Here is a 26,984-nt window from a genome sequence, read left to right as displayed (position 1 = left end):
TGAACTCTTCTCCCCCTGGAGCTTCGCCCATTCCTCCTACAGAGACAGTTGGCCCACCTCATGCAGGGACACCACCATGCTCTCTCTGCTTCTCCCTTTGGTGCCCTCTCCCTGGTCATTCCACCTTTTCCAACTTGACCCACTCACAGATGCTACCTTCCTATCTTTACTCATACAGTGTCATTGACATGTAAGGAAACGTTAAGCCCACGACTTTAGAGCCACAAAGCTTTGGTTCTAATCCTGGCTACCCCACTTCCCATCTGTGTGATTTTGGGCAAGCTACTCCACCTGTCTGGGCCTTGCCCATAAAATGGGGGTAACAGTAAATAGTATCTATAATGTGCTGGGAATAGTATGTGTGACACAGTAGGTGCTCAATAAACATTCAGTTTTCTTCTTAAGGTTTTACTAGGCATGTTTTATGCTGTGCCCAAAGACCCTTCAAATGGGATCTGTTTTGACCAAGGCTCTGGTTAAGGGGTGAGCCAAGGTAGCTGTGGTTTATATCCCAGGATCCCACCCACCAAGCCATGGTGACTTGGGCATACAGAGAGTCAGCCACTCCACAGGCTGGCCGGCTGCCTCTGCCCATTTAAGCCCAGCTCATGAAGCTGCACTGAGTAAACAGGTTTTCTCTGGAGTTGAACTAGGAAATAAGGAGCAGTGCAGGCTTGCCAGGGTTGCCCTGCTTCCTCGCAATGGTAACGTGTGTCCTTGTAATAAATCAACCTTTACTGGACAATGGGAGTGATTCTGTTCTCCCTACCCCCACCCAACCAAAAGATCTCCCAGAGAACAAAGTTTAGTAAATAGTATCTCATGCTACAGATATATGCACTTTAAACAAAGGGCAGAATTTGTGTAAAGGATCACATTTTGAGTCATCAGCAAGATGGCTAGAAGGCTTTCTGTTACTTTTGAAATTAGGCTTTTTAGGCCATCGGTGGGATATTTACAGCATGAACAATATCCGCCCCATTTCAAACCCAGATTCTACAGTGTCTGCAGATATAATCAGGATGAAAGTCTTCACAACTTAAGGTAAAAGGAAACTTTTTTCTGGTTAACTTCCTTGTCATTCTGGAGAACGTCCCCACCACTATATCTCAGATGCAATAACTGAAGCTTCCTGGAGCACAGGTTTCGGGTGGAGCTACGAGAAGAGGCAGCTGGAAATGAGAGCTGGTGAAGGTGAGTGAGGGCAGGACTTCAAAGGTTCACGATGGGGTTTAGGTAGAGTAGGGAGGAGAGAAGCTGGTCAATCTCCATCTATCACGTATTCTGGACCAGGCAGCACGTTAGTCACTGGGGGCACAACAGTGGCCAAGATGGAGGGGACACATGGCCCGAGGAATTTGTGTGCCAATGGGGGAGAGAGACACCCAGACTGTAATTAAACCCTTATGACCGGGTAAGTGTTCAGGTAACAAACAAGGAGCTATGATAAGAGCTACTTAAGGGAGCGGCCAGGTAGGGCCTTCTCAGGAGGGGATGAGTTGGGACCTGACAGTTAAGGGTTCTGTCACAAAAAGCAGCTGAGAAAAGACCATTTCAGGCGGAGGGAGTAGTAACCACAGAATACCTGGGGCTTGCACAGATGGAAAAGAGAGCTACTGTGGCTAGACCTGGCCCTGTGAGGGAGAGAGAAATCAACATGAGTTTGGTGATAAGCAAGGGACTAAGTTATGTAGGGCCTTGGGGGCCATGGTAAGGAACTGGGTTTTATTCAAGTACAAGGGAAACCATTGACGGGTATACACAGGGAGTAGCGCTATCTCATTTGTTATACAGACATTTCTGCACTGTGTGGAGACTGAACTGGATGGTACAGACTTCAGGACAAGTCAAGTCAACAAGACCCCCCTGAGAGAACTATCACAGCGTCTAGGCGAGAGGTGGTGCGTGGGCGGTACGGGGTGCTGGCTGTGGAGATGGGGGGATCTGAAATATATTTTAGGACAGAATTACCACAGCTTGCTTCTGGATAAGAAAGGGGGCTGTGATGACAGAAGGAGAAGAAACAAGATTTCAGCTTTGAATAACTAGGTCCACGGTGCCACTTCCTAAAATGACGCGAACAAGGAGGTTCTGGCTATGTTGCACAGGGATCCAGGCTGAGACAGCAAATCAGCAGTTGGTGAGCAGCATAAATCTGAAGCTCAGGAGACAGATCCTGCTTGGCTCGGCGGTGATGGTTAGAGATGGAAAGGCCAAAGAAGAGCCGAGAGAGGAAAGATCCTGGGGGTGCAGAATAGTAGGGATAGGAGAGGAGCAGCAGCAAGAGGGGTGGGGACAAGTAGGGTGGAGAGAGGGAACTCCAAGTGTAGGGACTTCTGACACTAGGAAAAAGGGTTGGTGAAGGGGACTGAAAGGTTAGTCTCTGACTCTGCTACACTGTGTGGCAAGGGCACAGCAGCAACCAAAGTGAGCGTTTATGAAGGGCCTCCTGTGTGCCAAGCACAGCGCTGTTTTGCATGTATCACCTCTAATTCCCATAAGGATCCTCCCTACTGACTTTACTCTCATGGTGATGAGGACGGGGACAGACCCCGAAACTCAGAAAAGCTGAGCAACTTATCTAAGGTTTCAGAGCTCTTCAGTTTCCGGCCTGGGATGTGTCTGGGACTGACTAAGAGCAATGGGCATAGTCAGATGTGTGCAATAACATTACGGCTGTACTTACGTACAAAAGGGCCCAAGAATACCAACAACGTAACTTCCAAACCATCTTCTCTGCTTCCACAGCCAGGTGCCCTGTTCTAGACTAAACTACAAGGACTTCTCGCTGTCTGTCATACCACCCAGTGCCCATGGGCCTCCCTTTAGCTGCTGAGTCCACCCTCTCCTTAAATGTGAATTGAAAGCCTAACCCCATCTATTCCTTGGTTTCCCTTCAGGAACTAAGGAAGGCAAAATTATTACTTGCAGATTCTGAGAATGCCTAAACTGCAAATAACAAAATATTCAACAGAAAACCAATCTGAGCTACAGAGGCTAGTTAATAAAAACATTCATAAATTCCAGCCTCTTCCTCATGAATCAGTCATAGTCAATGAGAAAATACAACTTAAAAGTTTATTCGTACCTAAACTAATGGACAGAGAACAACGGAATTAATAAAAATGGACAGGAGTGATATTTTGAAAATCCTGTAACTTTATTGAGGGTTATAAAAGAAAATTTGAACAAAGAAAGATACCATATATCTGGACGGAAAGATTCAGTACTATGTGCATGGCCGTTCTCTCCAAATTAATATAAACATTTAATTAAGTTTCAAAAATAGTAACAGGATGTTTCAGGAACCCACCAAATTACTGGGAGGCACCTAAGACTATTGCCAGTTTGCATGTAAGGAGACTAGGGCTCTGGGAGGCGAAGGGGGAGGCACAGAACAATGGTCCCACGGTGTCTGCGGCAGAGCTGTGTGTGGGCAGGAGACAGGAGGAGAGTGGGCCACAGAAGGCCCAAGGGTTGTCAGGAGGAATGTGGGCAATGGGGAGCCTCCGAAAGGCTTTACCGAGTGGGGAGAAGTGGAAGTGGAGGGGAAGGGTTGATAAACACCAATCCACATTTTCCAAAGCTCACCCTGGCTCCAGTGCAGAGAATGGTGGGGGGCGGGGGGGCGTGAGGGGGAAGGAGCAAAACTGGGCACAGGGAGACAAGTTAGGAAACAACAGGAGCAATCCTGAAGGTGATGGGCATGTGAAGGCAAGGACAGAAGCGTGTGACTTCCACAGACACAAAGGAGGGAGACTTGACAAGCAGAGGCACCAGCTTGCATGTGGGGCCTGAGCGAGAAGGAAGTGCTGGGAGCAACTCCTGAGAATCTGGCGTGAGAAACTGAGTAGTTGGTGGTCTTGCTCATCAAAATGGAAAAAAGAGAAGGAAGAGCAGGGCTGGAGAAGATCATGGGTCCAGTTGTGGACATCCTGGGTATTATTTTGAGCAAGGTTTGACAGCACGGTATTTGCTTGTCTTCCACTGGGATCATACAGAACTCTTCTGTTGGGCTAGCAAGCCACTGAGGAAAACTTCCTGTTCTGGTGGGCGCTTGGGAGCAGACGGACATCTACTTTAAGTGTCTGAACTCTGAAGCAGATACAGCCCCTTGGAGTGATTGCACACGTGGTGAAAGGGCTCAGGGGTAGGCCCAGCACGACGGCTGGCAGAGGCCTGCCTGGCGAGGCCCTCTTTGGGGTCTTCTCTCCACACCCCTGTCAGAGGCTAAGTGTGGTGCCCCAACTTCATTTTCTCCCCTCTACCCCAAGACTACCAGAGAGTCATTTTATGTTTTTGAACATTTGATAATCTTTTGGTTGGTACTTGAAGATATTTTCTTACTACATCCCTCCTCTTTGACATCCTAGGATGCATTCCTTCATTCATTATATTCCTTCAAACATTATGTTGTTTCAAAGTACGGTAATAAAGTTTTCAATAGAAAGGCATGTCATTGGATGTCATGCTTAAAAAAATATATATTTATTTATTTATTTTTAGAGCGAGGGGTGGGGAGGCAGAAAGAGAGGGAGAGAAACATCAATGTGCGAGAGATACATTGATCGGTTGTCTCTTGAATGTCCCTAACTGGGGACTTGGCCTGCAACCCAGGCATGGGCCCTGACTGGGAATCGAACCAGCAACCTTTCTGTTCACAGGCCAGCACTCAATCTACTGAGCCACACCAGCCAGGGCAGAAAGCCATGCTTTTTGTTAACAAAGTGTTAATGCCTCTGGGTGTCTGTTTTCTTACAATGACCTGCATCACCCTATCCTTAGACTAAGCTCTTTATCATAGTGTAAAGGGAGGTCAGCCAAAGGAAAGCTGGCTGTCTTCTCCGTTGGACACTCTGCTGGAAACCTATTTGGCCAAGAGCAGACCCGAGGTTCTCCGCTCACCTGTGGCAGCACACCACACTGAAGGAAAGGCTCTCAGAGCAAATATCCAAGGAAGAGCGAAACTTACAAATTAGAATATGTGAAACGAGCATGTAGCTTTATGGGGACACACTGTTTTCTTCACCAAACACAACTGTGTGTCCCTGTCGTCTCACAAATGGGTGTCTAAGACACCCACACAGGCGGAAGCAAGGGCATTCGATGCTTGTGTGGAACCTAGGTGGGGCCCCGGGGGCAAGAGAGTGCAGGCCTTTGGACAGGCGTACTCAACAGGAAAAATGGGGGCTCACAACGACAGACCCCAAACCGACTGTGACCCCAGGTAGTGAGCATCTGAGAGAATCCGTTTCACATGAGCTCACACAACAGCCCAGAGTAACTTCCGAGCCTTCGCCATCAAATAATGTCTTTCACTCCGATAAACAGTTGTGGAGAATTAGAAATGACGTTTCTTAAATGAAGGAGGTTTTTCCTTTTTATAAATATTCAACCTTCTGTGTTTGAAATAGAATTCTCAGAGTGTTCATTTCATGGGGGTAAAGTATGAAGTCAAGAAAAGGACACACTATACCAATTAGGAATGTAGAGCTTTTGCAATGGATGGAACGATACTCTTTTCATTTCATGAGCTTAAACCGCATGTATCTTTTTAAATTGAAAACAATTTTCTCGAGCAACTAAAAGTTTCCGACAACTTCTGTCTACAGGGATTAAATTGTCGTTCTGTGTATTTTCTGGAATTATTTTATTAATCAAACACAAAATTATTGTCTATTCCAAAAATCCCGATGAAAACTGTAACCCAAATAATATTCAGGGGTTTTCTTTTGAAGCTGGAAGCCAGCAATTACTGTGCTGGACAAGGCTGCTTTGCTGTGGCGCATTTCCCCGGGAGAGGAAATGATTTTTGAGAATACTGAAGCCTTTTTTATTCTCCAGCAGGCTAGCGACACCTGTGCACGATCTTTCTAGACAACAATAAGACTTTTCTGAGGTTTCATGTCATGAGCATTTAATTTAATAGCTCTGAGAGTTTAAACAGGACACTAATACCTCCGTTCACTGGCACAATTGGTGACCTGGGGATTCCAGTTAACTTAATTTTCCATCCACTAATAGTAACCCATTTAAGCCATGAACTTTCCTCAGCAGAATAGGGGATCTGGACATCGCTTTGTGGGCACATACACTTGTATGTTTTGTCTCTCAGTTCTATACTTTTAAAAAGAAAAATTAGCATTTTGCCCTCCTTAAATCTTCAAATTAGTAAACCAATCAGCAACCATATATAAGAGGCCTCATCAAAAGAGAGAGAAGAGCTTTAACTCTGACAGTCTTAGCTAAAGAAAATAACCCCGTGAAGACAATAAGCTGCATCTCTCGCACCCATGCAGCACTCGTTTACCGTGCGGGCACTTACCTGCACCGGGGGGGGGGGGGGGGGGGGGGGGGATAAACAGTCCGTAGGGGTTTGGGGACTTCAGAAGCTCTCAGATTATATATAGATAAAATCAAAAACTTCATAAGATATGAGAAATGACAAATGTTTAAAGCAAATGAAATGTACTTTTTTGAAATAATTAGTGAAAAGAGAATAAATTTGAAGTTGCCTCTAATCTTTTCACTGGCAGAATAAGGACTTATTTTATATCTTGACTTCAGCTTAGCAGAATTAGAAAGCTTCAAAAGTTCTTAGAAATGTAAAGGTAAATGGGTAAAAATAACAAAAAAAATTCTAATTTTACTTGCGTGGGACCCAAAGACTAGAGGTCCTCCTCAGTCTCCTGTAGCTTTATGCTTTAATTAACAGATGCCAAGTCTTGCAAAGTCACGGGTGGGGCTCAGTTTCTTTCCTCTGATGATTTCCAGCAGGCAACCTTGGCCTTAAGATCTTAAGTTTTCTGGAATACTAGGTTCTATTCTTCCTGGTTCCCAGGCCCCGCCCCTCCGAAGATCTTGATTCAGTGGTTCCAGGAAGAGGCAACAGGCGTTTGGGTTTTTCCGTGAGAACATCATGTGATCCTAATTATCAAGGAAATCTGGAAACTTTGGCTATGAACAAAGACTTGCCTAAGAATGGAGGCCTGGGGGTGGGAGGGAAAAAAGCAGGTTCCCAGGCCCCAGGGTCCAGAGAGTCAGGACCAGTGAACCTTGGGCCAGGAACCTGCCTTTTTAACGAGCACCTCAGGTCACATGTGGTCAAAAGACTAATTGCTCCTTTTGCTGATGATCCACCAAACCCTCTTCTGCAAGTGTCGGAAACACCCAAATTGGGAGAAACCCACGTAAGTCCGAAGTAGTGACATGGGGGCAGCAGCTGGGACACCTCGGTCTTCTGGGCCCCAGCCTGCTTCCTGAAGTTCCTGGTCTAACCTGGATGGGCTGCTGCTCAAAGCCCTGCCTCCAGGGGAAGCCAGGGGAAGCCCAAAGCATCATGGACAACAAGGCGTCTGCCTGTCCCCACCTGGGGCAGATCTAGGATGCCTGTTGGTGCCACTCTCGTAGTTGCAAACAGCGATCCCCTTAGGGGAAGAAACACAGAGTGACAAAGCGCCTTTTGGAATGGTCTTGGCGTGGTTATATCATGCCTGAAAATTGCAAATGAAACTATGACATGTACCATCGCCTGGTCATAAATGAACACACTGTTTACCACAAATTCTGCTGAAATAAACCTGTCTTCATGTACAGTTGCTAAGGCATTTGTGTTTAGAAAAACAAATACTTTAAAGACAAACAATACCTTCATATTTTCCTTTCAAAAGTGACTAATCTACTCAGTACCTCTGAAAAGTTGTAACGGGTTTCTTCTGGAATCCCTGTATTACTGCATTTCACACTTGCCAATAACTATATGAACGTCTTTGGGAATGCAAGGGAAAAAGCAGTCTCGCTAAAGCTTAAAAGAGAGGGGGGGGAGAGGGGAGAGAGAGAGAGAGAAATAGGGCAAGATCATAGATGGGATAAAAACTCCACTTGAATGCTTCCCCATGAAGTCAGTCTACGTTCTGTCCAAATGGTTGAACTCCAGAAGTACCTCAGCAGTTCAGCTGTCTTGATTTCAAACGTCTGCCCACATGGCTCAAATTTGCAACTTAAATATTCGGTATGAAAACAAAGTTATTTAACTGTTAGCATAGGATTCTTCTCCAAAGGGAGACAGAAAGGCACATGTTTCAGCCCACACACATACACTGATCCCTGACTTCTAAATATCGACACACAACACACAGTTATTTTGGCTTTGGAAGACTACACTGTCTGCTATGTTGGGGTGGGCAGTTAAAAAAAAAAAGAAGCTTGTCTTGAACACTGCCAGAGCTGGAGATTTTTATGCACGTACAGTACAAATGGTCCTTTTTCATTTTGTAGAGAAAAAGCACTTTTAAAAAAACAGGTTGTGGGGAGGCTTTGCAGCGGTATTTCACCTCAATACATCTTTCAAGTTTGATAGCTTGTAAGCTCATGGCTTTGGTTCTCGTCTTCAACCTTCAGACAACTCTAAGCTGTCCACAGCAGCTGCGGAGGCCGAGTCTCTAAATGTAATGAAGAAATAATTGCTTCAGGGAACAAAGGGAAGAAAAAAAAGCCCTGCTAGCTGAACTACGTGGCCCCTTGGGATTGCGTGTGGTATGTATTCCTGATTATTACTGTTCAGTGTGGTAAAAAGGAATCCCAGAGCAATCCTAGGGAACCAGAGAAAGTGTGATGTGGTCGCAAGGGTGTGAGTTTCAGGGGCATGCCTGGGTTCAGATTGCAGCTAAGCCCTGATCAGCTCCGTGACCTTGACAAAGTGCCTTCACCTCCTCGTCTTTGATGCGGGCCCAGCTCTGCGGGCCTCACAGGGCTGGGATAAGGGCCGGAGGGGATGGTGCCTGTGGTGTGCTGATTCTGCTAAACACAGCAAATCGAACACCCCTGGTCATCTTGCCCCTCCCCAGCTCCGCCTAAAGGTGAAAAATGATGCAGATTCATAAGTCAAAAGAATAGGGGGGGAAGTGATATCCAACCAGATATGTCAATAAAAAGTTGAAATTAAGGGACAAGCAATAAACGGCAGAGTAAAAGATGAAACAGTGATTGGGGAGTGGGTGGTGGCGTCTAGAGTAGGACACTCCTGTGCTGGGCCCCTGGAAAGGCTGAGATGGGGGGGACCCAGAGTTTCTGAGGGAAGAGCTAACAACAGGGGGACTGGTTAAAGGCTATGTGAGGACCAGTCCAGTCCCAGGTCCATCCACCACCCCCACAACTGGGCAAACCACCTCTTTACTATCCCCTCAGGGAGAAATTGGACCAAAGGAGTTCTAATATGGCAGCAACAGGCTCAGAAGAAAGAAGGGATAAGGCAGGAGGTTGGAACCAGGGGGATGAAATACCAGTTTCCACAGGCAACGGCGAGCTTGCTGTCCTACCCCGTCAGGCTCCCGGGCGCTGACAGCTGAGCTCCTGCTCACCAGGTAGAAGGCGCTCCTCTCGGCAGGAAGGGATGCGGTGAAGAGAAAGACCTAACACACTGTCTGGGGTCCCCAGTAACATGACTAGGTCCTTCCCTGTCTGACAATCCTTTTATGAAACCTACAGCTCAGCACAACCCACCCATGCCCACAGAACTTCTGGTGCTTTGCTCTCACACAGTAATGGGCAGCCATGCATCACTACATGTTTGATGAAGACACGACAAAACCCCAAATCACCCCAACAACACCACCAACACCTGCAACATCAACAAAGCCAGGAAACAGAATTCAGTGAAAAGATACAATGCAAAGAACAGAAGGAAACTTTAGAGGAATACTAATATCCTCAGAGATGCATTTTGTATCTATAAAACTAGAATATTTTAAAGTCAGAAAACATACGAGTTACAAAAATGAGACAGCAACAATAAAGATATTCAATGGAAGAGCTTGAAGATGTAGTCGAAGAAGTGCTCCAGAAGTGAACAAAAAGATAAAGAAACAAACAGGAGGTAAAGTAAGAAGGAAATGAGAGGGTTAAACCAGGAGCCCAATACCACCCCTCTCTCATGTCCTGTGCTGGACAGGATGCCTCTTTGGGGGTTTCCCCGGGTGACTTCAGGTCGGCTTCAAGAAGAAGATGCTGCACGGTGTGGAGAGCAAATTCTGGGAGGAAGGTTTCCATCAGTTCTATCTAAAAGGAGTATCAACTCAAAACCATGTTGCTATCAACCAACTTGAAAGAGTTTCTGTGTGTTCTATAAAATCGCTGCTAAATTACATGCTTTAATTACTGTGGTACATATTCAGTACCAGGGAAACGCGTGCCTTTCCTGAAAAAGCATGTTTCTTTTCTATTAGATACTATCACTGTGTAACACATCGCAGTTCCCTTCTTTGTGTTGGTTTTTCAGGATTCTATTCTTGGTGACAAATTTGACACTCAAACATGGCATTAGTGTAGTGATTTGATATATTCTATTTACGTACTCATATACAGTACATTTAAACACTTTCTACTTCTTCTTTAGCAGCTTTGAGATATACACACATTATATTGTAAGCAATCCCACACGTTCTTTGGAATATAGAGGTTACAACTTATAAATAAAATCTATCCTAGGATAGAATTTGGACTATCTTTGTTCATTTGTTCTACTGGATTCTTCTATCTCAAGGTGGGGGAAGAAACTAGGCTTTGAACAGTCCGCAGGCCTTGCTGCCGGTCTTCATCACTTGCTCTGCAGGCCAGACTCCATGAACTTATCCATGTATTTATGCTGTTGTGTCGATGTTGCTGTTGTTTCTAAGGGAAAGTTCTTTTTCGAAATCCTCCAGCTTTGCCTGAACCAAGCGGGATTGCTCTTCTCATCTGTCTGTGTGCCCCTGAGTGTTGGGTACTGCCAGCTAACCAGACCAGAACCAGAATTCGGGAACGAGCCATCAGAGTTGGGGGCAGATGCCATGCCTGTCCACTGGGCAATTCCTTTACCTGGCCAAAGAAAAACTTCAGACAAATAAGCAGATACGAAGTATCTGAGTCGTATAAGGGTAAGAGTAAAAGCATCTTAAAAGTCAGTGACATAGTCTCAATCTCGGTGCCAGACGGTGGGGCTTCAGTGTGACTGCCTCAGTGGAGACCTACCTCTGCGGTTTCGGCAGGTCACCACCGTGTGGTGGAAGAGAGAGTGACAGGCACATGGGACCAAGGGGGTTCTGGTGTCCGGTTCCGGTTCGGGAATTCGGAATGCTTTTTTTCCAAGCCATAGTTCGGGACAAAAATAGCATCTGTTTATTAAACTTGTCTACGTCCTAATATAACACAGGCTTCAGAAAGACAGTCACGCAGCAAAGCAAAGAGAAAGCACTCGTTTTTCTCTAGCCGCCCCCGTGTATCTCCACCATGCTTTACTCTGCGGCCCCCAGGAAGGCGTTTCTTCTCCCGCCTCCAGTTAAAAAGAGCCCTCTTTAACTTTGACCCTAGCCCTCCCTAGCTCTCACCGCTGGCTTCAGCTGACTAGGGCTCACAAAATCCTCTCACTTAACGACCCTAAACAGCTCTGGAAAAGGCAGAGCCAGTAAGTCTTCTCCAAACTGGCTGTCGCCTGGCTTTTTTTCAGAATTTTCCCCTCAGTTCCTGTGTCCCCAATCTTCAGATACCACTAAGTATCCAATGTCACACCCTGTACCCTTCTTTCCAAACACACGGCCTTATACCTGCACAGAAAGCTGACTCTGAAGATTATTTTCATTCCAGATTAAAGTTATCTGACAAAAGATGGAAGAAAACATGAATGTTGGATAGCTTTCATGATGGGTCACGATAGCTTTCATGTTGGTTAAGCAAATGTAAATTCAATTCACCAACACTGAATTGAGTCTAACTGCCACATAACTGCTGGGAGACTATAGCCATGTGCCTCCCTGTGTGTTGGCCAAACAAGGAAAAGTAACAACAAATATAACACTTGCTTCATGCCAAGCATGTTTTAACTCATTCAATCCCCAAATCTCCTATTAGAGAGAGGTTTCTCTACCCCTTGTTTCTTGTGCTAGGCCATCCTTCTTGCTGAGAGTTCTCTGTGGGCCCTGCAGCGGAGTTAGCAAGATGTGGCGGCAGACAGAAATGGTTGCCAGCAAACCGAACCCTCAGGTTCCAGTACGGAAACAAAATGAGGGATTCTCAAGGTCACACAGCCGGCAGGCGATGGAGCTGGGTTCAAATCCGGCAGTCAGACTGCAGAACTCTCACTCTCAAAATCTCTGCATCACACAGCCCTAACCCTAACTCTAGCCCTAGCCCTAGCCCAAGCCCTAATCCCAACCCAGTGAAGTCATTCCAAAGTCTCTAACCAGTTCAAAAAGTCTTCACAGAAGGTCTGGAACTTTAGAGACATTTTTTTTTTCTTTTCTTTTTTTTTTTTAAATGAGAGCATTATAACTTGGGCATGGGAGAAAGATGAATTATGTTTCTGAGGCAGTTTGGAGAATTCTCAGGTACTTGGTTAACGTCTTGAGTCTGTAACTACACTGACATAGAAGGCACGATCAAGTCCAATGACCCACCCAGAAAACCTCATAATGGGAAAGGACTCTTTAAAAACCATGGGTAGGGGTAACATGCGGTAACTCACCGATGAGGCCAGGTAGAGTCCTGACCCAATAGGGCCAGTGTCCTCATAAGAAGAAGAGACCCCACAGGGCTTGCTCTCTCTCAGCATGCCCACAGGGAAAAGGCCACGTGAGGGTGCAGCCAGAAGGCAGCCACCTGCCACTCAAGGAGAGACCTCACCAGAAACCACCTCTGCTGGCACCTTGACCTTGATTGCCATCTCCAGAACTGGGAGAAAATACATTTCTGTTGTCTAAGCCACCCCATCTGCGGTGGTCGGCTATGGCGGCCTGAGCAGACTAATGCAGTGAGCCTTGGCCTTGCCACCCCCGGCCCGGGGCCGCACTCACTCCTCTTTCCAAATGCAGGGCTCTCTTCCATGGAGCGCTTCTCGTCTGCCCGAGCCACCTTCTCCTGGATGTGCTCATTACACAAAGAGATTTTGTCATAGAACCCACAACACTTTACTGACCTAATTAAAAACAAAAAGTCTGTCTGTCCCTGCTAGACCCTGAGCCCTTTGAAAGAGGAGACTATCTTATTCAACTTTATATTCCTAGTTCCTGGCACATAGCAGGCATTTAATAACTGTTTATGGACTAAATGAAGACATGAGTGAGTTTAGGACATTGTCTTAAAAATGTACATTAGTATAAATGTTATGACATGATTTATTTACTCACTCATTTATTCAGCAATCAAGAAGTAAATGGTTGGGAGAAAAAAGAAGTAAATCATTAGAAGACTAAAAATTAGGGACATTTCTAGATAATAGATAATAAAGAAATGACAAAATGAGGAACTAGCTGTGTAAGAGAATGCAAATACCAGGTATTTGCATGAACTACGTAACATGTGACATGATATAATCTACAATTGAATGTGAAGGATGGCAGGAGAGCAAACGGGCTAAGTGAGCACCACAGTGAGGCACGTGGTGGTCGCATTCCGCCTCTGCTGATACAGTTACGTGGTGACTTTGGGCAAGCTACTGAACTTCTCTGGGCTTCCATGGCCTCATCTTTTTAAAAAAACAAAACAAAACAAAACAAAAAAACAGCCCTGGCTGGTGTGGCTCAGTGGATTGAGCACTGGCCTGCAAAGCAAAAGGTCACTGGTTTGATTCCTGGTTGGGGCAGATGCCTGGGTTGTGGGCCAGGATCTCAACTGGTTGGGAGCTTGTGAGAGGTGACCAATTGATGTATCTCTCACACATCGATGCTTCTCTCTTTTTCTCCCTCCCTTCCCATCCCTCTAAAAATAAATAAGTAAAATCTCTAAAAAAACCCCAACAAATTTTACTGAAGTATAACTCATACAGAAAAGTATACAGGTTGTTAAGGGAAGAGCTCAATAAATTTTCTAGTTGCCACATCTCATAAATGGGGATAATAATAGTATCTGTCATGTAGGGCAAGTGTGAAGGTTAAATGACATAATGCTTGGGAAGTGCTCAGAATGGTGTCCAAAACATAGGGAGCCCCCCACAAATATCAGCTCTCATTCATGTACATTTGCTCAATGTAACTGCAGTTCTAAACCTGTTCAAACCTTGTGTCATTTTTCATATAGCCTGGTAGTATATACCCAGACTTAAGAAGAAAACTGTGGCCTGGCTGGTGTGGCTCAGTTGGATGGAGCATCATCCTATACACCACAAGTTTGCAGGTTTCATTCCCGATCAGGGCACATACCTAGGTTATGGGTTCGATCTCCAGATGGGGCATGCATGGTAGGCAATCAATTGATGGTTTCTCTCTCACATTAATGTTTCTCTCTCTCAAATCAATAAATATATTTTAAAAACTAAAAATAAATAAAAATTAAAAAAGAAAAAATTGTGACTACTACTCCCAATACACTTGTGAATACAGAAACCCACCATCAGAACTGAACATTAGAGTTGCATCATTGCCACCTTTCCTGCCACCCCGGTTTAATGGAGTGACTCTTCATCTACTTAAAATGCCAAGTAAGCGTAGAGTTACAAACAGGGCTAAAGGAGGCAACAGAATAGATTGGGAAATGCTTCCTTGGTCGGTACACGAGAGCGAGAAAACAAAGACTCAGTTTCAGCGTGTGGCTTCTCGGACCAGCTGAGTGGGGGTGCGGTGCTGGGCAGCAGCAGACCCTCGGTGCTGCTCCTTAGCTAAGCGAGGACAGTCAGAGGCACTGTGGAAAGCACAGTTTGGGACCCTGGTGTATTTTAAGCAGTATTCCTGAAAACAAGCTATCTCCATGTGCCTAACAGGCCAGGCCAGACGGTTGCCTAATTGGGGATAACCTGGTGGCTAAAAGGAAGTCCTTTCTGCTCCCAAATGTCCTCCCAGCATAGCTTCGGGGTGCCCCAAATTCCACCACTGGGGGATTCCTGTTGATGTCACGATCATTCTCTTACTCTGTTCCCATTCTTTTACTCAGAAATAGAAGTATCACAGGTGGGGACACTGTGCCCACTATCCGAGCAGGAAGGAACTTAGGGGAGTCCTTTGCTCTTGAGCAGAAGAGGGTGGACAGGAAAGGCACCAATGACGGAAGGGAGCGTGTGTGAGGAGGTGAGGGAGCAGGGCGGGGAACTGGGGAAAGAAGCTGGGCACACAAGAAGAACTTCCTGATCTCCAGATTTTTGCCCAGGGCCAGCCCTGGGACCCACAGGCACCAGAGGGTGTCTGGCAGTGAACAGGCTGATGGAGCAACTAGTCAAGGTTTTCCTAAGTGACTTTCCAACATCTTCCTCACCCTGTCCCAGTGTTGCCTTGTTTTTACCCTCTTCCAAATCACAGATGTACTTCTGTTGTTCAACTTAAAACAACCCCCCCCCCCCCCCCCAGCCAAACCTGAGTGGCATTCTTCCTTGCAAACAGTCCTCTGCAACTCCTCAGAAGATCCAGGTTCTTCTAAGGAGCAAGGGCAGATGTGGCTTAAAAGAAAGATGCTTGAGGGGAATTTACAGTCTGTGACCAATTAGCCAGATGGGCTAACCTTACCACCTGGTTTTTCTCTTGTCGGTGTTTTGTGAGCTCTGTCTCTCCCATTCACTCTCCATTAGCTGGAGAAGGTCATTTCCCTTTGGCCTAAGGGGCTCCTGGTCTGAGGGCCATCTTGGGTTCACATATGCTCTTGGATTTCAGATGGCACTGGTGACCAGGATACGCTTTCTCCAACAGGCATTTGAGCACAGGCACCGTGACCTTTTCTCCTGGATTCATGTCTCCGTAGTTTTCCACAGGTTTGTGAGTTCCAGCTTCAGCTGGTGCAAACGTGCTTACGTGATTAATTCCAAACACATGCCACACAGAATGCTAAATCTTACCATATCTGCATATCATTTATAAAGCAAACCGAGGAACTGAATTTTAGCTACAACACCCAACTATGTGGGACGAGGAGGGGGACTGACTGCCTGTTTCTGTATTCATTCTTGTGCTACTTAGCAGTGATCCCATTATTTCTTGCTTCCAGTCAGTGGACCAGGGTTACTTCTCTTTTTAGAAGCAATCCTTTCGAGTTCTTTGTTATTCTGAATGTAATGTAAACTCCCTTTCTTTCATCTTGGGTTTGCCTCAATCAATGAACTTTTCCAACTCTTGGAGAGGAAGAGAACTTTAAATGGTTATCTAATCGAGATCTTTGAACTTAGGCAGGGTATGAACATAAATCACACAAGATAAACATTTATCTTGCCTATTTTTACAAATTCCGAGTTGAAAATTCCCCAATTGTTTCAAAAGCCACAGAAACTAGACAGGACACATGTTTACAAAGGCATTTCCATGCATCGCACATTCACTTTCCCTGTCAGCCATGGGTTTACTTTCCCAAGAAGAGTGCCATTCGCAAACACAGAACAAAATGACAAATGCCACTTTTCCGACCTGCACTTACTTCCCATGCAAACACTTTTTAACTGACACTTCTCCATCTCTTTATTCTTCCTTTGGCTAGGGCAGGCAGTACATGCTCTCTTGCTTACATCAGCTCCAGCATCATCGAAAATTTTATACAAGGTCAGGTTCTTACAAAATATATGTAAAACTACACAGCAAGAAAAGCTTTAAAAATTAGGTGTCAACACTGAGTCATATTTAAAGCTAGGATAGATGATAAAACACTGAGGTGAAGATATATAAATTAAGGTGGTCCCCCTACATTGGACAGAATTTTCCTAGCCCACTACCTATGTCTGTTGTTGCCGATGAACTTTAGAATCATGTCCGGTACGCCCCAAACTCCCTTCAGAACTCTAAATCAGATGGTATGAAATTTATGTATTAACTTAGGGGAAAATCTGTATCTCCACAATGTAAGCCAGCCTGTCTTTGAATACGGCATACCCCTACATTTATTCAAATCTTCTCTCTGTAAATATAATTTCTCCTGCCAATCAACTGTCACCCTGCACACCACGCTGATGATGGAATAGCTGGCCTGTACCCTTGACCGATGGCTGAGCCAAACACTAAAGCCCATGTTTCAGGGACGGATGTGAGACCCCAGCCAGCCCAGAAAGAAACCTCCCTATGACTTTCCTAATCGTTGTATGGAAGGACCCTTTCCACGGAGGAAGGAGTTGAGTGTGGGGCTGCAAGCGGCCATGAGGAGAGAGCCAGTGTGCAGAGCAGGCAAGAATAAAGCTAAAGCAGGTATAACAGATGGGGTGCAGCCCCACCACCAACCCAAATGGTGTGTTTGTGTGAACTAGAAACAAGTACCCCTTCCTCACATGCCATAAAACTGTTGTCCTGAATATGTAAATCTATGATGATCATACTTTCGAATGGCAAGCCCTTAGGGTAGAGTTGTTTATTGCATGGAACAGCTGAACCCTGCAATTCTAATGGGAAGAGTCCTGGGAGCTTTGGAAGCTGTGCCGGCTCCTGTAGTTCTTCCTTGGGAGTTCTGAAGGCCTCCACTACAGTTATGGTCAACTTCCCCCCTCCTTTACTTTGCCTCTCCTAGGGCTGGGTTTTGAACCTTGTGATGTTTTATAGTTTTATTCATAGGCCCTACTTCTTATAGAGTTTCTGTAGCTATTGTTAATATGATCTCTTCTCTGTTTTTGTGACATTTTCTAACTGATTACGGGCACTATATGAGAAAACAATTTAGTATGTTCATTTTATAACTGGCAAAGGACTTGGCTTTCCTTTTACTTTTTCCGTTGATTCTCTGGAATTTTTCCAGGTAGAAGACTGTAAATATATACACATGATAATAATTTTGATTTCTCTTTTTTAATTTCCATACTCTGGAGGCTAGATCTTCCAAGTTAATTTTCTCCCTGATCAGATCTCACTTTTTACCATCAAGCAAAGTGGAAGCATTTAGCTTGTGGCGTTTATTATGTGGCACAACTATGAAGCGCCCTTTAATGCTTTGAACAGGTGCTTTCTTTTTTTGAAAAACTAAGAACAGACACTCGGTTTTATTAAATGCCTTTTTAGTGTCTATCAAGGTAATTATATGGCTTTCCCCCCATTTATTAGTGTGAAGAATTATGTTAATATATTTCCTAATATGAACCCCTCTTCTCATTCTTGAGATTGATTGGACTTGGGCACAGTGCTTTATTCTCTTAAAAGAGTACTGAATTGCTAGTGTTTTATTTATGATTTTTCTCTTTAGGATAATTATACTCATATGGACTACAGATTTGTGAATATACATTCTTTGTTGGGTTTTGATATCAGAGTTATTCTACCTTTATAAAGTGAAACAGGAAGACTTTCTTTCCCCCTATATTCTGAACAACAGTTTACATAACATGGAAATTATTTTTCCAGGGAAGTTTGAAAAAATTGGCCTATAAAGCTGTTTAGAGCTAGAGCATTTGGGGGAAGATACGTGCTTCTTTTTCTTCTTTTTGCCATTATACTTGACATCTACTTGACTAGTCTTTTTAAATAGGCAGCTCTGATATTTATTAATACATCTATTATTTACATGTATTGAAATGCACTGAATGGTTACCCTCCTCTAGAAGCTACCCTGGCTTTTGCTGACCACGGGCTGTTACATTTGTATTCCTCATGTTTTAAGGTGTCATTCGGCCCAGTTAATAGTAATCTCTAAACAAAAAGATGTGCTCAGTACCAGGCCCTCTCGTCCTCTCCCAAGCCCACAGTGCACTGATGTGGCCTTGTCCGCTCCCTGTGCCCTCTGCGCAGACCTGCAGTGCTGGCAATACTGCTTTTGTGCTGTTAATGATGTTTCTTTACGTGCTTGGTTTTTCTGGGCTGCTTTTTACGGAATTTATTCACACTCCTACAACTTAACCCTAAAAATTAGGTGGTAGGAAATTGCTTCCCAGTTTTTTATTAAAATTACTATAATAACATAATACATTTAGAGATAATGTATGTGTGGTAAAGAAATAAATGCTTCTTCATAACTTGTTAACTTTAGGCAAGCTCATGCAAAAATTGGCCAGTTTACTGAAGAGACGGAAGCACAATGTCCATAAAACTGGGGCCTTCCAGGGTTGGAGAGGCTAACCCCGGCTGCCCCTCAAGTGGTGGAAGGTGAGACGGTGGGTGTCCACAGCCTTCTGGGTGGCCTCCCTGGGAGCCGAGGACAGAGGTTCAGCCCAGTGGCAGAGATCGGGTGTACTGTCATACCTTCAGGCAGCCCCAGAGTAGCTGCTTTTAAAGTGGGGAGGACAGTGTGAATCCAGTTGGGAGTCAGAAAGCCAACGAAAACTGTGTACAGAGACAGAACTTGAAGGTGGGGCCTGGCATGATGAATGGAAGTCCCATAACTTGTGAAGGAAATCACAGCCCTGGGGAGGAGATGGGAAGGAGAGACACAAATAGCTTGTGCAGTTTCGAGGTCACTAGACCACAGGGAGCCACCTCAGGACCTGTTGGAGAAGACTTTCTATCACTCAGAAACCCTGGCCTTTGAGTGGGATTTAGTCATTGGGCAGGGTTTGGGGTTTCTCTCTTGGGAAGGGGATGTGTTCTCGTGTGGAAAAGATGGCTGTGGCTATGCTGGTGGCCAGGCTGCAGGAGCGATCACTAGATGCATCCATCAGGACTCCCTTTCCCTTTCTTCAACAGCAGTGGAGTACATCTCTCAGCCAGGGGAGCACGGAGCTAAATTCTCACCAGTGGACAGCAAGCAGGTGCGGCATGTCCCACATCCAGGTCTGAGAATATCAGCGATGCATGTTAACGCTCTTTTCCTCCTCCTGACATGTGGCGTGGTATGCGCTGGCCCAGCTCTGACCACAGGGGTGAGGGTCCGCACAGCATGGGGGAGAGACAAGACAGAGGGAGAGAGTTGGCCAAGAAAAGGCAATGGCCCCATGAAAAGGCAAAACCATTAGGGACAGACTTCAGATCAGGGATTACCAGGGACTGGGTGGAGAGTGGGGGAGGAGGGAGGGAAGAAACTGACCACCAAAGAGTGTAAGGGAACTATTTGGGGTGGTGGGGATATGCGATATTTTGACTGTGATGGTGGTTACACAATTGAATTTGTCAATAGTCATAGAACTGGTCGCATAAATATGTTGAATTTTACTGTGTAAATTAAACCTTAATACACTTGCCTTAAAGAAAGAAAAGAAATAACCCACTGGAGAAGAGACCTCCCTTTTTCTGAAGAGTTTCTAATTTTTATATAATTGTAATGGTCAATCTTGTATGATACCAAGATTTTGAGCAATGGTAAGGTCATCTCTACTCCAAGGACATAAAGAAACGCTTCTGTGGATTTTTCCTAGACTTCTAATGGTTTTGTTTGCTGCATTTAAAATTTTGACCCTTCAGGAGTTTATCCTGGATGAGGTATAGACCCACCCAGCTTTTTCTTTTGACTGAGAGCTACTCAGTCGTTCCAATACCATTTACTTAATAAGTCCATCCTTATTCCTGATTATGGTTGTAACTATGACCATATGTTAATTTGGAAGATTAATTTTAAGTCCTAACAATTTATTTTAACTTTTTGGCTCAAAATATATATATAAATCAGGTGACATTTCTTTAAAATACCTTCTTTTACATGTAGAATTAATATATGTTTGAAAAAAATAATACACTCACTGAATAAAATGCAGATGAGCAACACTGGGAAAATGAAATAGCCCTAGTTCTGCCATTTGCTAATGTTGGTGTTTTTATGTGCATATGATGTACACACGCACAGGCACGGTGCTGAATAAGCTACTGTAGCAACCGTACTGGAGCATCTGTCCCTTGAACAACATGGATTGGACCTGCATGGGTCCACTTATATGCAGGTTATATGAAAAAATTTCATCATAAGCAAAGTCAAAATACAAATAAGGAAAAAATATTTTAAACTTATCACAAAAGATTCTTTTCCCTAATGTATAAAGGGCTCCATAAAACTAATAGGACAAAGGCCAGCAATAGAAAATGCACCAAGAACATCAATATACTGTTCAGAACAAAAAGAAATACAGTCATTCAAATACATTGAGAGTGCCCTGGCCGGAGTAGCTCCGGGGGTTGTGTGCATCGTCCCACAAAGCACCAGCCCAGTTCCCGGTCAGGGCTCCTGCCTGAGCTGCGGGCCCAGTCCACACACAGGGTGAGTGTGAGAGGCAACCCACTGATGTTTCTCTCACACGTCGATGTTCCTCTCCCTCTCCTTCTCCTACCTTCTCCTCTCTCTAAGAATAAATAAACAAAATCTTAAAAAAAAATTAAAAATGTATTCTGTTTCACTTATAAAATACAAAACAAAGCTATGAGGTTGAACCATATGAAATTACTGATGGTCTACCATTTCTGACCTACATAATTTGCAATTTCATGTGGTTCACCTAATACAGTGAAATATTTTTCATCTATCAGATTGGCAAACTTCCAAAAGCTGAGCAACACACCCTTCTAGTGAGGCTGTGGGGAAACGCTCACACACAGCACCACTGGGAGCGCCAAACCGCACAGGCGCTGCAAAGGGCAGTCTGGCCAAATTTATCAAAACGTCTACGTCTGTCGGTTTATCCTGCAAATATACCTACATGCGTAGAAAACAATGAATGTGCGAGATGCAGGAGATATACACATATGATACATATTATACATATGTAATATGCTACCTTTCCTAAGGGGGGATGGGGTGTAACATACGACACACATATGGTCACACATACACATATTTTTCATATTTCGTTGTATCTGCAGAGAAGAAACACTAGGAGGAGACATGAGAGACCGATAAAAGTGGCTACCTGTATGTGGAAAGGAAAGAGTCAAAAAGGCAGAAGTAAAATTTCTCAGGGCATACCCTGTTCATGGTGGTGGTGGTTAAAAATCAACATAAACAGTAAATAGAAAAGTTGAAAAGTAAAATTGCAGGAATTTGGAAAAACTGACCATTAAAACAACTCATTCACCACAATCTTAAATAATCAACATTACTACAATATGTAATTTATATACTTACAAAGACTTTTACCACTACCAACAAAATAAATTTAAAAAACATGAATCTAAATTCTCTCATTGGGCTGATAATCTTCCATTTGCCCCTGCATCCTTCCTCTGCTCTTCTCTGCCCTCTGTTTTTTTGTGGGCTCTCCTGCCTTCTGCCTTTCTGTTGGATTTGGCAAATGGAGGCACTGGCTGGCGATCAGAGTTCAGGAGAGAGACAGGCTGGAGTATTTCTCCTGTTCCTGCGGCGCTGTGTGCCCTCCACTCCACGCCCCCCCCCCACAAGCACGCCTGCTGCTCTAGCTCTTACTGAGCTTCAGGAACACCGTTTGCTCCTTTGGGAAGGGGGGTAGCATGAGTAATCATTTGCCACTATCGCTAGTCCTGTGTGCCCCATATCTCTCGTTGGTTCCCCCCTCCCTGCATACCCTTCTGCCACGGACCCAGCTGAGAATGCCGTCTATTTTACGGTGGAAACCTGGCTGATAAGTTCAGTCATCTGTTTCTTAGAAAAGCCACTCAAAATTCATTCTTTTATCATTTCTATACCCCAAGGCCAGTTTATTTCTAGAATATTTCACACACCCGCACAAGCGTTTGCTCCCCTGTACCTTTACTACACTTTCTAGGTTAACAATTTTTCTTCCTCTGTCTTCCTTTTAACAAGCCTCTTAAATCCATTCTGCATAGCCGTAAGTTAACCATGAACTCACCCTAATATCCTTCGCCAGAAATACTTTGAACAACTGTACTCTCATCTATCCAGTCATTTGTTCGGCAAATACTGGTTGAGAACTTAGACACTGAGATTATAATGGTGTCTAAAAAACAGACAAGATCCTTACATACTCATGGGGGGTTAAACTCTGTGAGGAGAAAGAGATAATAATTTTTTAATTTTATTTATTTGTTTTTAGAGAGAGACTGAAGGAGAAAGAGGAGAGAAACATCAATGTATGGTTGCCTCTTGAGCGCTTCCTACTGGGGACCTGGCCCACAACCCAGGCATGTGCCCTGACTGGAAATTGAACCAGTGACCCTTTGGTTCGCAGGCCAGCACTCAATCCACTGAGCCACACCAGCCAGGGCGAGAAAGATAATAATTTGATCATACTACAGAATGTGAAATTACAACTGTGCAAGTGTTATAAAAGCAAGATGTAAGAGGGTACAAGTGTCTAGTTTGAGGACAAGAAAGGGCTTCCTGGCGGAAGTGGTGTTTGAGCTGAGAGAGATGGGCAGGCACTGACACGCAGAGAGGATGACCAGACAGAGGAGAGCAGGTGTTTCTGGTTCCTTTTTCCACAGCCTTCTTTCCAACAGGAATGCTCTCCTCCCTCTAAACTCTCTGAGCTTTACCTAGTAGTTAGGTGATGTGGGGAACACAGTATCTGTTTCAACCCAATTTTCGTTCCATCTCCTCACATTTCCAGACCTTCAATTCTATACAAGATTGTATGTCAACCTCTCAACCTCTCAAGACACAGTGCAGAACAGCCTTGTCCCCTCCTTTCAAAGTAAACTGTATTCTAATGACTTTTCCCTAAAGAGAAAACCCATTTTCTACTTGCTAAGTTGATGTGTTTAATACTAAAAACTTCAAGGATAAATGTGAAATGAACCTAAGAAAAATACAACCAGAAAATTATAGGAAGTATGTTTTATTTTTTCCTAAGTGATTTTTTTCTACTTGTTTGTTTGCAATGAGCAGCTTATTCTTTAATTCTGACAACTAAAAAAAAGGGGGGTGGGACAAATTAGCGTGATCCACTGGAAAAACAGAAACAAAAATTCCCCCAACTCCTTCAGGTCGCCAAATCCAGCACTATTTGCAAAGCTGCTAGTCCTGTCTCTAGGACATTTTTCTCACCCATTTATATTGCACAGGATGAAGCAAACATTTTTAAGATTTCAGCTTTTCAAATGCGTGATACTTGTGATAAAGGCTGTGTTCAAGCCCTCCTCTTCACTTAACCTGCCAACCAACATGGGAAACCATTAGCTCAGGCTGCTACAATTAACTCGGGGCTGCTTCTTGAAAGGCTCACACAATTCCCAGCTACTTATCATGCAAACAACCTGGGAGACTCATTTTCCTTGCAATGCAGTAGGAGGGGTAAATTACTGAGATAAGTAGATTATTGGGGAAAAAGTCACACTCAGAGGCCTTATGAAATGATTAGACCCTGGGAAATTCATCCCCTGAAGTCCCGGCCTGATGGCACACATTCACTCTGACTCCTGGACAAGCTACAATGAAGAACCCTCTGTGGAAGCACCAAATACTCCAACTCTGCCGCATTTTCATTAAACTTTTCAACCAGTGGGTTCTTTAGTTTTGATGGGTGAGATTCACCATCTATGAAACAAATTAAAGAAAAGGGGGGAGGTTATCAGACTTGTAAGATTTATAATTTTTTCTAATGTAGTAGAAGTACAAACACAAAAGCCAATAAAATGATTACTGTAGGAAAATACAGTCTTACTGACTTCCTTGTATTCAAAAACTGCATCGAGACAAACCATTTCATATTTGATTAATAGCTGTGTGCAAGTTTACAGCAACAAAACGTATCTTCTCTGTAAGAAGTACTTCTTAGCGCACACATTAGTCAATGATCAAGTTGACTATTATTAGTCGAGTGGATGAACTGCCTGAAATAATGTTTCAGAAAAATATATACGGAAAAGTAATGAAAATAAATGTAACCATGACCGGGAGACAGAAAATGAATCTTTATTTTCTGGCAAGAGGGAGAAACCACCCAACCAGCCAGGAGCTCTGATAACCAACCCCTGAATAAGAGAGTCAGGGAGGTGCCTGTGAGTGTTAATGTGGACTTCCTGGCCCAGCGACTGAACGACGGCCAACAGCTGGTATAAACAAGCACATGTTTCTGGTGAGGAGAACTGTGGGACCGGAGACACTCCAAGGCAGGGAGGCACTCACTTGTCACTACTCTTGGAAATAGTCAAGGAATTACCAACTCTTTAAGTCAAGATTGAAAACCTTAATTCAATGGAGTGAAGTACTTCTGCTTCATATAAGGAATAGTCCCCGACTCCCAGGAACTTAGGCTTCCTCCCACCTGTTTGATAAAGCAGACAAGTGGAGAGATTTTGCCTGAGCCAAGGCCAGTAGGGTGAGGAGCAAGGAGGCTGGGGGTGTGTGTGGGAGGGGGCTTCAGGGAAAGAACAACAGACTACAGAGGAGTGACTCTCCTTTCTTTTGAAGGGCAGATTGGCATTTCGGGGTACAAGGTAACCTGTTCCTCTGTTTCAATATGAAAACTTCAGTGCACTCTATAATTTACTGAAATTCTTGAAGCTCTTCTCTGTGTGTACAATGGGTATGTGCTTGTTTTGGGAGGGAAGTGTGATATGGGATTAACCTTTTGGAGTGGGGTGTGTTTGGAGGTTAGGGGTGGTGGTCGTCCACGTTGATCTGTTCCTATTCAGCTTAGCTACCCTATAGTTATAGATGAAATACCTGAAGTGTAAGAGGTTAGGAGCTTGCCCAAGGTCTCAGTCTTGAGATGGGGTTCAGGTCTACACTGTCTGATTTTGGAACTCCAAGTCTAACACCACACTAGACTTAGAAGGCAGTGGAGGGAAAAGTACCAGCTGATACCGCAAATTGCTTGCTTCATTTAGGAAAGCATGCTTCACTGGGTGCAACAGAATTGATATTTGTAGGGTGATACAGAAAATCCATCACCCTAGATATGCAGTAGTTGCCTAAGTACATTTATCATCAATGGCATAACACTATATTTCGCCAACAGAATTGGGAATCAAATCAGAATGTACAGCAAGGAAATAACATGGGAGATAAAAAGGAAATTTTCTCATTAAAAAATGGCAGATATATTAATGGAGTGCTGCTTTTCGAAACCACAATCTGAGATAGTAACAGTGAGATATTAATCATACTTATGGTTAAAAGGAAAAAAATGTTTTTAATATCTATGTAAAGATGCACATATCTTGGCATCTTTTAAAATAGACAAAGAGAATGAAAATAAAGTACAGTAATTAAGAACATGGACAGTGTGAATCACAGCTCAGACATTTACTAGCTGTGTGACCTTGGGCAAACCGCTTAGCCTTTCTGTGCTTCAGTTTCTTCATCTGTCAAATGTGCACATTAAATGTCCCTGTCTCACTGGAATGTTGGGAGGGTTCAATGAGTTAATATATTAAAATGCTTTGAACAATGCCTGGTACATGTACTATTATATTCTCATCACTCTGTGGGAGCAGGAGGTGCTATCTGAGCACACGCATGTTAAGGGTTATCACTGGAGCCAGTAAATGCACAGGTAGGTCCATGTTGAAGAACCTGCGTGCTGGTGGGCGTGTAGTTGAAATGAATACCCATTGGGTTGGGGCTTACAGGGAAAGAAAGCTGGACTAGTATGTGAGGGAATAGAGATGGGTTAGGAGACAGTCACTCTCAGGGTAAAATGCAGGTCAGAGCAGAGTGAGAAAGTGGAATGATATGTGGTTGGGGTCAAAGAGGACCTTTAGAAGTGATACAGTCCCACACAGACAAACTCCAGGAGGTAGCCATGGAGATGGAGAGTGATGAAACCCTAGTGTTGGACAGATCATCCTCCCTTAGCGTGGCAGCCCGGGACAGGCGACAGAGGTAACTGAACTGAGTGCCCAAACCCTCAGGAAACATGGGGGGATGACTGGACTGTCAAAATATCGTAGCAGTGGAGGTTTCTGTTGTTGATGACAACTCCACTCTTGTTAGTTTGGGCAAAGGGGAATTTTTTTTAAAGGTACTGGGAGCTTAACAAAATCTTTAGGACAACCAGGAAACCGGACTTGGAGGACACACAGCAGGACCAGTGGAGCCAACCCCAGAGGACAGTTGTGCACCACTGCTGCAGCTGCCTAGCACGTGCGCGTGCCAGGTGGCACCACAAGAATGAGGGCTAGACTCTTTGTTGGGCCCCCACAAAGAACTGGACACTCCCAAACACCATCCCACCTGAAGAAGTCATCTCCCCGTGTGTGGCTCACACCTCATAGTGGCCGCTTCTACCTCCAAGTCTTATAAGACAGAAGCCGGGCCACACGGGGATTCCCTGT

General features: G+C 44.3%; 1 protein-coding gene across 2 annotated transcripts in view; it reads right to left on the bottom strand.

Annotated features, from left to right (window-relative positions):
- STX8 (syntaxin 8) overlaps window positions 1-26,984 on the bottom strand; it is a 253,724-nt gene that overhangs the window by 19,167 nt on the left and 207,573 nt on the right. The window contains exon 8 of one of the 2 annotated variants that reach the window (XM_024564832.4): window positions 23,580-24,240. The exons of the other annotated variant lie outside the window; for it this stretch is intronic. Within the exon in view, the coding sequence (XP_024420600.2) occupies window positions 24,077-24,240 (164 nt within the window). The 3' untranslated portion in view covers window positions 23,580-24,076. Of the gene's footprint in view, window positions 1-23,579; window positions 24,241-26,984 lie in introns of those variants that run through there. 2 annotated transcript variants of the gene reach the window in all.

Source organism: Desmodus rotundus, chromosome 9, assembly GCF_022682495.2.
Source record: "Desmodus rotundus isolate HL8 chromosome 9, HLdesRot8A.1, whole genome shotgun sequence".
In the NCBI taxonomy this organism is placed as follows: domain Eukaryota; kingdom Metazoa; phylum Chordata; class Mammalia; order Chiroptera; family Phyllostomidae; genus Desmodus; species Desmodus rotundus.
Note: the sequence above shows the minus strand (reverse complement) of the source record. Positions and strands in the feature narration are given on the sequence as shown.